This window comes from Patiria miniata, unplaced genomic scaffold (assembly GCF_015706575.1).
Source record: "Patiria miniata isolate m_02_andy unplaced genomic scaffold, ASM1570657v1 HiC_scaffold_1, whole genome shotgun sequence".
Taxonomy (NCBI): Eukaryota; Metazoa; Echinodermata; class Asteroidea; order Valvatida; family Asterinidae; genus Patiria; species Patiria miniata.
This window is the reverse complement of record NW_024037047.1, coordinates 10,457,602-10,473,675: the sequence shown is the minus strand read 5'-3', so window position 1 is coordinate 10,473,675 and position 16,074 is coordinate 10,457,602. Positions and strand designations below refer to the sequence as shown.

The window sequence follows — 16,074 nt, the reverse complement described above, 5'->3', positions numbered from 1 at the left end:
GAGTCTGGTTGACATACCAGTATCATCCTTGGTCTTCCGAGGATGTTGTGAGGCCTTTTTTGGCTGAGAAGAGTCCGAGTTACTCGCACTGTCTTTCGGTTTTGAGCGCGACTTTGTCACGGTCGGTGCAGTTGTACATGCAGGCGTGCTTGTTGCAGTACTCGTGGTCATGCCCGTACTGCTGCACGGTGTCGTTGCACCGAAACAGGACAACTCGTACGCGAACCAACTCGTACGTGAGACAACTCGTACGCGGATTGGTCAACTCGTACGCGAGACAACTCGTACGCCAGGCAACTCGTACGCCAGGCAACTCGTACGCAGGACAACTCGTACGCGGGCCAACTCGTACGCGGGCCAACTCGTACGCAAACCAACTCGTACGCGGACGATCGCCAACTTGAAGTTTATACCCCAAAACACACGCCAAAGTTAACGATTTATCACAGTGGTCTGATTGTATGACTGAATGACTGTGATTGTAGCCATATGTATTTTCAACAATTTTAAATTCCATTAATGCAACTATGTTCAGGTTCAAAAGTTTCAATGATAAATTAAAAAAAAAACATGATCCATTTTAATTGCGATCGATGGGTAGTGCAATGCCGCGGCATGCACTTCCAACCATGAACTAATGATGAACTAATTGGGAATTTGGGACTACTCAGTAACACAAAATAATCCCCTTGACTTAAGGAAAAAAGAATGTGCCGGACAACTGACCGACCCTAATTTCCAACACACCCGAACCTACGGTTTCAGTAAAATCCCTTGTGCTACGGCTGCTTGTCTATACTCACGCGTACGAGTTGGCTCGCGTACGAGTTGGCTCGCGTACGAGTTGGCTCGCGTACGAGTTGGCCCGCGTACGAGTTGGCCCGCGTACGAGTTGGTCCGCGTACGAGTTGGTCCGCGTACGAGTTGACCCGCGTACGAGTTGGTCGTGTACGAGTTGGCTCGCGTACGAGTTGACCTGCATTCCGTTGCACAAGCAGCAGTCGGTGAGCACACCGCTGCCTTGTTCGGCGTCTTTTTGCCGTCAGTTTTTTCCTTATTTTTGTCCATGGTTACCATGGATCACAATTCTTCCGTCGAAGATTAAGAAAGGACAAAAAACGAAGTGAAGTATTTGATACAAATAATTATTTCACTCCGTGAAGAAAATGACAGCGGTTTCCGCTATCGCGCGCTGTGGCGTAATGACTGCGCATCCGCGTGGCGGGATCTCACGGAATCTCTCACGAGATTTCGAAATAAAATGGATATATTTCCCCCTCATAACCGTATACGTTTATCGTTAAATTATTTTGTCTTTCTATCTTTGGTATCTGGTCGATCGGTGTTGGAAAGTCTACGCCTTTAAATTTGAGTCCGTCGTCTTTGGTTTATACAACCGGTTCTTCTTTATGAATTTTATATTTAGGATCGTTTTTTATTTCATATTTTACTTTATCCGTATACAAGCCAAGAGCCGCTCTCAAACACCATCTCAAACACTCGTCGTCTTTGTTTTTAATGTTTATCATTGCCGTTTTCTGTTTGATACATTTTGGTAGGTCTATGTAAGAACTACCCCTCACGGGATTAAACCTGTTGATGTTGATGTACAACGCCATTATCTTTTTTAAAACCCAACCCGATCCTTGATTCGTATACCTTTCATCCTTTCTAAATAGCTGGTCGATGTCTTCTTTTAAAACCTGTTTTATTTGACTTTGATTTAAAACGACTCTCTGATCGTTAAAATGAATAGCTTCAATCGTTTCGATCGTACCATCCGGTTTGGTTTTTTCGTATCTTATTTTGATCACAAGTTCTACTTTTAAACCTCTTAACTCTCTCAATTCCGACAAATTTTATTTACAATTTGATCTTTGTGCGTATCAAAAAATCTGACTAAATCGTCGTTAAAAAGTCTAGGAATCAGTTCACAGTTTCTAAAGTTGTTTCTGAATCTCCTCGTCGCTCTAAACTTAGCCTCTTGAAAATATTCAGGTTGCCTAGAATTTTGAATCGCTGAGAGTAAATCTTTTTTCAAAAATCGACCATTATAACCCGTCGGTGTAAATTCTAGATCGTAATCGTCTACAATCTGTTTGAGCTCATGTAGTGTCTTTTTCCTCAAGTTTTTAAATTGAGCTTCGTAGTTTTTTACCCCGTCGATGTAGACTTTTCGAGAAAGATAAGCATTTCGATTGTACGGTATTTTATATCGCTGGACGTAATCACGCAGCGTGGCTTTATTCCATCTAGAAAACCCTTTAACGATTGGCTTGAACGTATTCATCATTTAGGCAAAAAAAAAAAAATATTCGGTCTCTGGTCAGACCAAAGTTCCGGAATTGACGCGGCCACGCGGCTTTTTTTTTTTTTTTTTTTTTTTTTTTTTCTTCAAGCTTGGATTGTACAGACAAGGTGGGTACTATTTTGCTTTTTTGGTGTCCTCATGTACATTGGTGTCCTCCATAATTTGCCTTGGTGCTTTCGATCATTTGCCTTGGTGCAATTTCCCATTCCTTGGTGCTCTTTGGTAAAAAAAAAAATTGAGGAGGTGCGGAAATAGAGGGCGCTGTTGGAGCTACCGCGGAACATTTTGGGAAAAAAAAAGATCGACGCGCATGATTAAAATCGACGCGCGCGCTGACCAGAGACCGACTTATTTTTTTTTTTGGCCTTATATCAATTTTTTTTTTTTATTTTTTTTAAGAGGTCAGACTTTTGGATTTATAAGCAATTAGACACATCGGCCAGTGAGAGAGATCTTCAATACGAGAGATATTTGGGGATTGGCGCCGTACCCCTCTCCTGAGGGTTTTGTCTGATGGGAGAGTGATGTTTTGGCCTGGTGTCCTCCATTGCGGGTCCAAAAAAGGGTCTATATTTCAAAATATTGGTCTTGTACCACTACCCACACCTATGGTAAAGTCTGGTACCCTCCCCTTACACCTACTGGTAGTCTCTTTTGTGAGTATGTGTGGTTCTGAAAAGAACCAGAAGATACGCTAGGGCAACCACATGATTCGTGGCATGCCTTTAGATGGTGGTTTACCAGTGTGCCAAGTTAGAGGTACATCGGATTTTAAAAAGTGCCAAAGTCGGGGGCCAGAAAAACAAAGGCTTTTCCAACAACTATGCTGAAACAGCCAATAAGGGAATAAGGAAAAACAGAGGTAATCCTCACTTTTTCTACTTGCATATTGTGTACATATTAAAACAACAACTTTTCCAAGTTGGTCCATTACCAAGACTAAGCCCATATGGCAATTTGCTAGTCACTTCATTGCATTTCTTATGACACAAATCTGTAACGGCTATTGACTTACCCCTTCATTTATGAGCCATAGTAGCATGTTAATTGTTAGCACAGCGGTCAGCAGACCTACTCGTCTGATCTTCAAAATAGGAAGTGAAGATTGTGAAGCAAAGACACCAGCCTGTGATAAACAAAAGTCGTATTCAGTAATAACTTCAAGTGTATTATTTCAAAAACATTACTTAAAGGGAATATACATCATTTGCTTTTGCTGTAATTTTCAGAAATGGATGGAATTGGGGGGTTGGAAATATAAAGCAAATATAGTTACACTGACTTTTTGGAGATTTTGGGTTCGAAAATGCTATAAAAACCAAGAAAAACGATCATTTTCCTGTAGTCTGGTTCCCTGACTCCATATAAGAAGAAACAGAGCAGTTTACATACATTGGGGAATTGTAAGGTCAGGGAACCAGTCTAGCTTGCTCGTACCCGTTCATAGGTTTGTAATCGATTGCAAACAAGTGCAATGGTCAATTGGGGCCAGTATTTGAAAAAAAGCCAGTTGTTTCCAACGCTGATCGGCCGATCAGCGTTGGAAATTGATACAAAAATACCACTTTTCTTGAAAATGACAGTATACCAGGTGCCATAATTTTACAGGATGCTTTAGACTGTCATTTACCAACATCCTGTTAAGGTATTTCGCAAAAACTTGGTAGTTTTATTTTTCGATGTTTGCAAATGTTGTATATTCCCTTTAAATAAAAAAAAATGGAGTTTTAAATTCTTGTTGTGTGGCATTCAAGTTAGGTGGGCTTAAAGGCATACAGGATCATTCGTTCAATATTTTGTAAAGGAAAATCAATACAGATCATTCTCAATTTCTAACTCATAAAATTCTTGTAATTACCATGAACATTAGTTGGTATTGCAGTATTAATGTAACAAGAAAAGTCTACCATTTTTTTTCTTGAATACTTCGAGGAAAAACTTTTGGGTCATAGTACTAATGAATTTGCCTTTAAAGTGCTTACTGATTCCATAAAGTCAAAAATAAAACCCAGTCTGATGATACCACTGATCATATTTGACCAACTCCACAAAAAAAGGATATTATGTCACAAAAGGTTGTCTACAACAGGGGAGCGCAAGGGTCCCATGGGACTGAGCATTTGCATCAAGTAGGTCTAAGTGTCACACAAAAAAAGTGAATTTGAGTTACATTACATGGTGGTAAAGCCAACAACGTAAGCTTATAATAGCGCTCCATAGCCCCTCCCATTATATTAATTACTTCCTTGGAGTTCAAATTACACAACTGAAAAAAACCCAAACAAACAGGCTTTGGATTTGGGCCCGATGCACTCGAAATTGTAATTTTAAAGATGTCAATCATAAAAAAAAAAGGTGAAAATCACATATTCACCCAATCAACGTTGAGCGGGCCATTATACGATTATGCAGAGTGCGACTAAATGTATTGATTGTTACTTGTGTGTAAAGTATGGAAGGACCTCAGTTAAAATCTTACACGGTCCTGAGTAACCTCCCTCAACTCGCTGAGCGTCACGGCCCATTTAGCATTTGGCTTGGAAGTTTCCAGTTACTCAATGGAGCATATTTGAATAATTTATTGGCCAATGGATTACGCAAACTTCTTGCCACTCACAGGTGGACGGTACATGTAACGTGCAAAGAGGCAGATTCGTGGTGAACTACGCACAACGTCTGCTTCCCTGAAGTGAAAATTCTAGGCCTCTGTTTTTGTCTGTGGGCCTGACTGTTTCAGCAGTAATATCAGTAGTAATAGGTACTGCTTGTTGCCATCGAGTAATTTGATCCACACATGTAAGCATGTAGGTAAATCCATGAGATGGTGGTAATGGACAAACTATATTAACCCTTACCCTACTAGACCCTCCAACGCATGCCAATATGTGCCTCAAGAAAATCTCCTATGTTTTTTGCATGGCCCTCCAATATCTGCCATGTCATTTCAAGGGTAACTGGACAGGCACTCCAATACATGCCACAGAGAACAATGAGAGTCCTCTGATAACAAAGTGAGTGCCCCCAGCTGGTCAGTATCAGGCACCCTCCAGGGCCTCCAACTCCTGCCAATTGGAGCCTTCACTGTTAAGACAAACTATCTGCCAATAAACTGCAGCTGGAGGGCATTGGCATAACCAACTGACATGCAGTAAACTACCCTCAGAGAGTAAGGGTTAATGTGGACATGGTTAAAGAGAGCATCAAAGCTGCTGCTGATAATTATGCCCTCAAAGAACTCCGGTCACCTTCTGAAGTACTAGCTGGCTGTAACCTTCCCAGAATAACCACGGGCGTACAAGCCACATGCTACACAAGTGGCATATGAAGCGAACGCCTGAGTGTGACTTGGGGGGGGGGGGACTACTGATCAGAGCGCAAGGCACATTGTCAACGAGTGCCCAAACAGAAAACTGGACGGTTGCATCTATCGTTCGTCTGGCCAGCTGTGACCTGATCACGACACCGTGGCTGTCAGACATGGACCTTGACAATTGATTCAGTGTTGCTACAAGAGATAGAGAGGTGTCACAGAGTGACGCTGTACCTTAACATGTTGACACTTTATGCACTTTCTGGTTGATGATCAAATATCTTTGTTAATTGGATGGCCATATGAATCTTTGTGTGATTGAACGTTGAGTAGCTCTTATTCCTGGGTGAGATGTACCATGAATAGAATTATGCCAAAATTCAGGAGGTGTGTATGGACGTGACTGACCAGTGGATATGTCACATGTAATACTACCGTGGGTGGTGAAAAGTGGCATTTCTTGAAATTGAAGATTCAACGATGTATGTAGCTTTACTAGGTCTTCATCGGTCTTCTGTTTAAAGCAATTGCGTCAAAATCCACTGTAGTAACTGATGTGATTGCGGGAGCCATAATATCAATATGGAGTCTGGAAAATGCATCTGCTGCAGCATTTTCACTGCCTTTCACATAGCGTAGTATATCTGTGCTGAACTGTGACATATAATCTAAGTGACGGATCTCCCCAGGTGAATAACGATCAGGCTTCGCTGTAAAAGCATATGTGAGGGGTTAATGATCGGTTAAGATGCAAACATCTCGAAATTCTAACATATGTCTACAATGACGAACAGACAAATATAACGCTAACAACTCGGGACCAAATCTACCGTATTTAGTTTCTGCCGGCTGTAAACGTTTTAAAAGGAGGCAATGGGCATCAAAACCTTATGAATACACTGGTGGAATGCTCCTCCAATTACAACACTGGACGCATCAGTCATGATGCAAAGTGAGCTTTCCGCATTTGGGTGTACTATAACAAAGTAGCTTCAGCTGGACAGGTTTTGGCTGTCTGAAATGCTTTCAAGGCAGTATTGGAAACTTCGGTTGCTTTTTTTTTTGGGGGGGGGGGGTTAGGCCTACCTATGTGGGGTGCTGTGGTCCAATATGGTTACAGTGTTCGATTCGTGTGCTGTGGTACATGGGTTCGAATCCTGACCGTTGGACCATGCATGCTTGTGCTCTTGAACAAGGCACTTTACCATTATTGATTCGTCCTTCGGATGGGACGTAAAGCCTTAGGTCCCGTGTGTTGTGTAAAGAACCCAGTAATACATTGCTTAGAGAAGGGTTTGCCCCGGTGTTTCTTGCAGTGGCTGCAATATATGCGCCGCAGCACCTTGAAATATGCATTGTTCTTTTGGCAAAAAGTTGTGTCCCGAAGAGTGACGTCATGATTACGTCATCAATGGTCACGTGACGTCATTACAAACGTGCATATTTTGAAGGCCTATATTTACAGAACAGTAAGTGCGATTGGGTTGAAACTTGGTATGTGGGTATATAGACCGGGATGTGTTAAAGATAAAAAATGAGGTGACGTCATGATGATGTCATCATTCGATTTGATAAGAATATTGTCATTTTGGGACCTTTTAGCCATATCTCACGGTTAAAAGTCACACATTTGTCACAAAACTGTGACAAATGTGTGACGTCATGATGACGTCATCAAAATTGTGAGTTTTAAAACACACATAAGGGAATGTCCGATCGTCTTGAAACTTGGTGGGTAGGTATATAGTGCAAAAATCCAAGGTGATGTCATGATGAAGTCATCATCTGATCTTGTATTAATTTTTAAACATTTTACATTTTTGGTGCTAGCTCAATATAACATGAAATGCAGTCAGATTGACTTTCAACTAGGCACAGACAAAAGCCCCTAAGGTTAAGGTGGTCCCAGACAAGTGACATCATGACGACGTCATCATAGGTCATGGACGTCATCTTAAAGGTGTATAATTTAAGATTATATCTAAAGAAACGTAGGTCTGATTGGGTTGGAACTTGGTATGGACATGTAGACAGGGACGTGTTGCAGGGGGAAAAAATGGGGTGGCGTCATTATGACGGCATTATGGGGCATGAGACATCATCTTAAAGGTGCATATTTTAAAGCCCTATATGTGGAACTTATAGCCATGGAACTATGTTCTTGCATATAATTTACCTGACTGCATAAGGACAAAACAAAACATCAACTCATAAAAACATAATACGGAAAAACCCTATATTCTGTTCATTGAACAGACATAGTTCTAGTTAGGTGTTGGGCCTTGAGCCCAATACCTATTGTTTTTGTAAGATTTTAGTGTTTGTATTCTTCTCAGCATATTCTCAGGAATTCGTTTCCGGAACTGTTTGGAGAAATGGAAACATATATGAACTTCATTTGTCAATACATGAATGCCCAATCCACCGCAGATGGTCTTTTTTGTAATTACGTCATCATGACGTCATCATGGGTCACGTGACGTCACTCGAAAGTTTAATAAATTTAATCTTTGAAATTCCATATAAAATCAACCGTGAGAGACCGGAACCTGAAATTTGCGGGAATCGACATGGTAATACATGATCTTCATTTTATCCTGTGCGCGTAAAATCATGTGACCCTTCCTTCCGGTCGAAACTGGAAGTGCCTAATAATTTGAAAGTGGAAAAAGATATGAACTTGCTTTTAACGATTTAAGTGTCTGCCTGAATTGACCATTCAAAAAAAATAATGGGTGATGCCATGAAGTGTTGGAGCGCCCTCTAGCGGCAGGTTAAAAAACATCAAAAACGCATTTTCACTTGATGTCTGTGGCGCTTCAAAATTAATGTTCATGATGACCATAATGCAGACAACACCTGTGCGCGAAAAAAAAAATTGATTACGTCATCAAACCGGAAGTTACAATAAAAAGACCTTTAAACCTTAAAAAATTGCTAGAAAATATACCGTGATAGATATAATCAAGATTTGGCTGTATACAGCACAGTAACTATAGCTCTTGAGGTTTCTGGTAATGACGTCACAATGACGTCATCAAGTATCATATTACAAGCAATCAAAGATTTCTAGATTTAATCTTTGAAAAGCAATGTAAAATCAACTGCTACAGATTTGATTTTGTTCTTTATGGCAATCGATACAATATTGCAGGGTCTTCAGTTTTGGTATTTAGTGCAAAATCACGTGACCCTTCCTTCCGGTCGAAACCGGAAGTGCCTTATTATTTGAAATTGGCAGAAGATGCGAACTTGCTTTCAACGATTCGAGTGTCTGCCAAGGCAGTACTGTACAAACATATTACACTTGATGTCATCAAATGTTAGAGCGCCCTCTAGCGGCAATTTAAAAAACGTTGAAAACGCATTATCATTTGATGTATGTGACGAAATTTGCGGTGATCGCTTCAAACCTAACATACATGATGAACTTAATGCAGAAAAGACCTGTGCGCGAAAAAAAATGGATGACGTCATCAGACCGGAAGTTATAAAAAAAAGGCCTTTAAACCTTAAACAATTGCTAAAAAATCAACCTTGAGAGATATAATCAAGATGTGGCTATATATAGCAGAGTAAATATAGCTCTGGAGGTTTCTGGCGATGATGTCACAATGACGTCATCAAGTGTCATATTACAAGCAAATAAATATTTCCATATTTAATCTTTGAAAATCAATATGAAATCAACTGCTACAGATTTGATTTTGTTTTTTATGGCAATCAATAAAATATTCAGTATTTTATTATTTTGTTTTTTATGGCAATCAAATAAAATAGTCGGTCTCCTGACGATGACTAGAGCAGGCTAGTCGAAATCGTTGAGACCAAAGACAAGTTCGTTTAGAACTTACAGCAGGACAAAAAACTACTTAGCAAAGTTGATAATAAGCAGGACAAGTTCTTTTCAGAACTAATATCTTCTAAGCAGTAGTTATTACCACATGGTGTTACCGCAAACCGAAACGATACCGATACCCCACCATGCAAAGCCTCAAATCTTATATCAATAAAATATTGCAGGGTCTTCATTTTTGGTTTTAAGTGCAAAATCATGTGACCCTTCCTTTCGGTCAAAACCGGAAGTGCCTTATTAATTGAAATTGGCAGAAGATGCGAACTTGCTTTCAATGATTCGAGTGTCTGCCTAGGCAGTACTGTACAACAATTTTACAGGTGACGTCATCAAATGTTAGAGTGCCCTCTGGCGGCATGTTGAAAAGTCAAACATGGATTTAAACATGCATATTTTGAGTTGATGTGTGTGGCAAAGTTTGCGGTAATCCATGGCCCAACACCGTGTAGTTGTTCCTACAACCTCTAGTTATCTTTGTCTTTGTGCTTTTCTCATCCCCTGTAAGTAATATATTGATGTTGCACATCTTTTAACATGAAAAGCACACTGCCAAAAATTATTTCTTACTTAGGAACACTTTTCTTGAAATTAGAAAACTATTCTAGATTTAAGATAATTTGTAAGAAAAAAGAAAACGGGCAAGAAAATCCTTCTTAAAATATTTAATAAAATATACTTGAAGAAATTATATCTTCTTATAAGATTTTTTTCTCAATATTATTCTCATTACAAGAAAATTTTCTAATTTTAAGACAATTTCTTATATGAGAAATTTGTTCAAGAACTGCGAACTGTGTTTTTCTCATATTTGCCATCTATTTTCCTATTTTAAGAAAATATTTCCTATTTTAATAAAAACAATTCTTGTATCCAAAAAAATGCTACACTTCAAGAAAATTATTCTTGCCAAGTGTTCTTTGTTGATGCATTGTAATACAAAAAAAAATTATTTCTCATTTTAAGAAAACTTTCCTTGAATGAAATTAAAATTGTATGACTTTGGCCATAACACCAGAGGGCGCTGTTGGGGGAGTGGCCAACTGAAATTTAAAAGTGTATTGTTTCAGCTGTTAGGCCTGAACATTCACTTATCATTTCCATCATTTTTTTTCTGCCACAGGTATGTTCAAATGTTAGTTTTATTTCATGTTTCAACTTAATTAACATAGATTTAGGATGGCTATTTGTATGAACTTTATTGTTGAAGATGTTTAAGGACTGAAAAGATTGAAAGTTGTGTAAGTTTCAGATCGGTAGTTGCAAAGTTATGTGCATGTAAATACACGTGTAATACATGTATTGAACATTGCACACATAACCCACGCAGCGTGAGTGAGATAGCAATTCCTTTTCTTTTATAGAAAGTAACACATAAAGTGGAAGTCACTGATATGAAAATTGATTTTTAGAATTGTTAGAAGTTAATCTGAGTTTGGAGATTAGGCTCTGCCTGAGAAGTAAATCTAAGTTTGGAGATTATGCTCAAATTAAAGTAAGGTTTGAAGTTCAAACACCAATAAAAATAGTTATGACAGTGACAAAATTTTTAAATAAAGTTGTTGGGTGAAAATACTATTATTGAAATGAGCAAACTATACAGGGTGATTAAAAAAAGGTAAGCCTGAAACAAAGGATTTTATTTGTTAAATATGAACACAATGTCTTCATGGCATCCATTGCTGTTATGGATGAATGCATACCATTGCCTTGAAGTTAGCTTGCTAAATTGTTTTCTTGTAGAAGGAAAACAATTCTCATTAATTTGTACTAAGATTTATGATGTCTTTTCTTATGGAATCCGAGAAAACCTCAGCAGAAACAAGAAAAAAAAACCAAGATTACAATTCCAACTAGGAGTTAATTGTCTTGATTCAAGAAAAGGAAAAAGGCTTTCTTGTGTCATTCCTAATCCTAGAAAATGGTAACAAGAAAGTTTTTCTTAAAATAAGAAACATACTGAGAAAAGTTTAGAAAAAAAAAATTCTTAATTTGACAAAAGTTAAGAAAGAAACAAGAAAATAAACTAGATTTGTTTTTTGCAATATCAAGGGGTTATATTCTTGATTCAAGAAAAGGAAAGAGGTTTTCTTGTGTCACTCCCTAGGAAATTGTAACAAGAAGAAAAAAATTCTTGCAGTTTTTCTTAAAATAAGAAACATAACTGAGAAAAGTTTAGAATTTTTTTTTCTTATTTTGACAAAAGTTAAGAATTTTTTTTTATCTTAAATCAAGAACATTAGGAAAAAAAACAGATAAAAAGTTTCTTAAAACAAGAATTGGCCTTTTAGAAATTTTTTCTTGTGTCACTCCCTAGAAAAAATAACTTGTTTTAAGTTTTTTTTTCTCAAAATAAGAAATATATTTTTGGCAGTGCATCGCCCAAATCTGACCAGCTTCATCCTAAAATAGGGTAAGATAACATGATACAAAGACAACACAATAAAGCCCAATTGTAGACAGGATCTTGTAGTACAAAGGTATTTTGTTATATTGAGTTCCTATTTAAATCTTACCTGAAAGCAGAGTTGTAATGATGCATACAGCTCTGGACATGAGGCGGTATCATGTTTTGGCCTTGCCTTGGCAGCTGCCACTCTTATTGTGTAACTGCTAAATTGTACAACAGCCAACTGTAAAACAAGCAGCAAAGAAACAAAAACTAAATATTTCCAGAGTCACACATATACAGGGTGTCTCACACACACAAAAACAAGCCCTCAACTTTAATTTTAAAAAAATACACAGCAAATATCTATACATATTTAGAGAGTATAATCCATTAGTTTTCCAACAACGTAAACGTCTTTCCAATCAGGTAAATATTGATTGAGTTATGGCCAATTGTAAGGAAGTACCGCTTTTTCATTTTTTCCACGGCGACTGATATTTTGACAGCTACAATAAGAACACGGGCCGAAACTTGCATTTGAGAAGAAAGACTACCAAGTAGAGGGCAGAGACAACCACAAAAAGCAGCAAACTTAACATCTAAGAAGTTAATCTAACAGATCTTTTCAGGACTATACCATTACTTCCAAAAGGACAAATGACTATTGTTGCAAAAATAAAATAATAAAATGAACAAAATAAATAAAGATTAAAACATTAGACAGAAAAACTTCCCTCACCCCAAATCCATTACATTCCTAACAAATGACAATTGAGATAGGATCAGATTGAAAAATCAGCACTTATTTCGACGCTTTGTTTCGCCGATGTAGTGGAAACCGCATAGTTGGCAGGAGATACAATATACAACGTTGGTAGATACACAAGTGAATTGTCCACTGGGTGTATAACTGCTCTACAGGAGGTACATAGATGACATAGTTGGTGTAACATCATCCACAAGGGAGGAAATTAACAACTTCATTGAATTTGTTTGCAAATATCATCCTGCCCTGCAATTCACCTCAGAGACCACACTCTACTTCCTCGACATTCAACTTCGGATTGATGGTGAATGGTTGGTAACCTCCATGTTCTACAAGCCAACTGACTCCCACAGCTGCCTGCAATACGACTTATACTACATGTACTGTGTGCATCACCTTGATTTGGACTATTACCCTACGTGTAAACCCTACCTGTGTGTGGCAGTTCGTACACACAAAAGAGACCCTATTGTTGACAACCATTCATCCGTGAAAACAATCCAACAGTAAAAAGCATTTGCTACCTGTTGTCTAGTAATTGCTGAACAGTAAAGGAAAACTTGTATTCATGTGGAATCAAGCATTTGCTTTTCCTTAATGCTTTTACTCCAAAGTAAATGCTTTTACTTTTTGCTTAAGCTTCCTAGCATTTGCTAGTTTTTATTAATACGACCCAATTGGGTCGTATGTATAAAAACTAGCATTTGCTTTTACTACCTATTTTTAAGCATTTACTTGCATTTGTATGAATAAAAATGAAGCAAATGCTTTTACAAGAAAGCATTTGCTGAAAGCTAAAAGTATTTACTTTTTACTTGTTAGCTTTTGCTAGACTAGAAGTGTTTACTTCATTTCGTATGAATAAAAAGGAGTAAATGCTTCAGATTTCAAGAATTTACTAGTCATTTTTCAAGGCTGGGTTGGGGCAGCCTTGAAAATATAAAGCAAATACTTCTGCGCAAAAACTGCTGCATTTATTAATATTAATCGCCCCAAAATTAACAAAAAAACGTTAATAAACTACATATAATACCATACACTGTATTTTGACTAACATTTATGCGCAATTTAAATACTTTTTTATTATTTATTTTATTACTAGAAGAAACGATAATTGTGCATTTTGTTCACGATATGAGTGTTAGCGTAAAATTCAGTGCGGCATAGAATGATTAAAGATAAATTTTATCCAACGGCACCCTAGGGACTGAACAAAATGAAATCATTTGTTTAGTTTATTAGGTCACCAATCTTTGCAAACTAATATTTTTTTTATATTTTAATAAACAAAACTCTTTGTATATTGAATGTTGGTATGATTTTACCCGCTTTAACACGTGTGTGATTTTTATGCAATTGTGATGTCTACAGGACACTGTGCACCTGTACAATTTTCATGAACGATGAAAGTATACATTTTGCATTCTGGAACTGCCGAAAAGTGTCATGATTTTTGCTGGATTTGAGGATCAAAATGTATGTACTAAACCCTCCGTGTCTGTGTGTGTGCAGTTCGTACACACGAAAGAAACCCTATTGTTGGCAATCATTCGTCCATGAAAACAATCCAACAGAAAGAAGCATTTGCTGCCTGTTGTCTAGTAAATGCTGAACAGTGAAAGGAAAACTTTTATTCATACAAAATCAAGCATTTGCTTTTCCTTAATGCTTGTACTCCAAAGTAAATGCTTTTACTTTTTGCTTAAACTTCCTAGCATTTACTAGTTTTGTAAAAAACGACCCATTAATTCCTTTGGCAAAAAGCAGCACAGCTAAAAAAAAAAATTCTCCCACACAAGAACCCTTTGAATGAAGGTGATGGGGTGGAAGTGGGCAATTTAAAAGTAAATCTCTCCCATTGTTAATTTCTCCCATTGGGCTGTGACAAAGTGAGCCTTAAGTTGCACTTTCTTTACCCACTAAAACCAGCCAGCAGAATAAGAAGTTGCCCCATTGGCTGAAAGTCTTATGTAACATAAGTTGTCACTGGTCAAAACTTATAAGCTGATTGGCTGACACAGTATGCAAACAGCACTGGATCCTGTTTACAATCCTGTGTTTTTAAGTACTATACAGACATGAAAAAGTTTCCCACATTAGGAGCTGATACTGTGCAGAATCTTCTAATTTCCACCCGATTTGTAACGCCATTTGTGCAAGAAAACCTTTACCCATCCACACACACACAGACCTTCACAGTGTACTGCCACCAAATTATTGATTTTCAGTTAGGCAAAAGCAACACAGTAAAGATACAAGAGTTTTCTACAATCCCGGCCAAAATGGTTGGGACACGTGACGACAAGCACACCCTCCCCCAGTCCCCCACTCCCCCGTGTCAATGTTGTTATCTCCAGCTGGAGCACAGACCGCGCAATGAGAGACAAGATTGACCGGGGGCCGGGGGCCCAGCGAGATTTGGCCAGGATTGTAGGTCACAAAGTGCAATGTCCTTTTGTGAAGTGAAACTTCATTCTCATAGCTTACATACCCGGTAATGCATATTCATGAAAAAGTTTGCCACCTCAGCAGCTGATTGGCGGCTCATGACAGCTCAGGATCCTGTGTTGGTACAAACTTTGCAATGGAATTTTGTGCAGTGAATCTTTACACATGTATACAAAGGCATGCGCACACATGCATGAGTGTTTGCAAATAGTAGAATTCTACAATGAGACTTCAATATCGAAGATCCGAAGTAAACTGTATGCATCACAGCTAATCTCTCATTGTGAACTGTATACGCAGCAGTTAATTAATTTGATGTGGCAATTTCCTAGGCATTATTTCAAACGAGTAATTTAACCAACAGAAAAATTCTGGGAATAAAGCATTTGATCATTTATTGATAAAATGTCTCAAAATCAAGATTTTAATTGAAAGAAAGATTGACAATGGTAAAGCCTAATTGTTGAATGAGATTAATCAGATTTTAAGTTAAATATGGGGGGGGGGAATATGACCATTATTGTTGTGAATTTACGGTTGGTGAAAAACATACTTTTTCTATATTAAACGAAGTTGGGCAGAATGAGCTGAAAATTTGGTAACAACCTACATGATTAAACTACCTATATTTTAGAACTACTAGCAGGAGGCACCCGCTAGCTGGGTGCTGTCGTAAAGTTTGTATTGTTTACAGGTTTAAAAAAAGTTGTCAGTGGAAAAAAGAAATGAGGATTGAGGTACGTAAATAACCAAAATCTAGGGTAAATCGGCCAGGGTTACTTGATACTATTGTAACGTCGACCAGATCTTGCATTTTTACACGTCAGACGAAGGAAACCACAGACACTATTCTTCAGGGTTTCGGGGCTCTAGGCCGTTTATTCTTGCCACTTTCTTTACAGGAGGCTCTCTCTTTATACAACTCACAACAAAAAGGAACGCTATACAAAATGTCACACTACTGAGTCGGCACAGTCTGGCAACAGGTCTCCCT

General features: G+C 38.1%; 1 protein-coding gene across 1 annotated transcript in view; it reads right to left on the bottom strand.

Annotated features, from left to right (window-relative positions):
- The window catches only part of LOC119722942 (battenin-like), a 97,711-nt gene that overhangs the window by 12,414 nt on the left and 69,223 nt on the right, over positions 1-16,074 (bottom strand). The window contains exons 9-10 of the mRNA XM_038193361.1: positions 11,991-12,107; positions 3,327-3,437 (exon numbers count right to left, since the gene is read on the bottom strand). Coding sequence (XP_038049289.1) covers positions 3,327-3,437; positions 11,991-12,107 — 228 coding nt within the window. The remainder of the gene's footprint in view (positions 1-3,326; positions 3,438-11,990; positions 12,108-16,074) is intronic.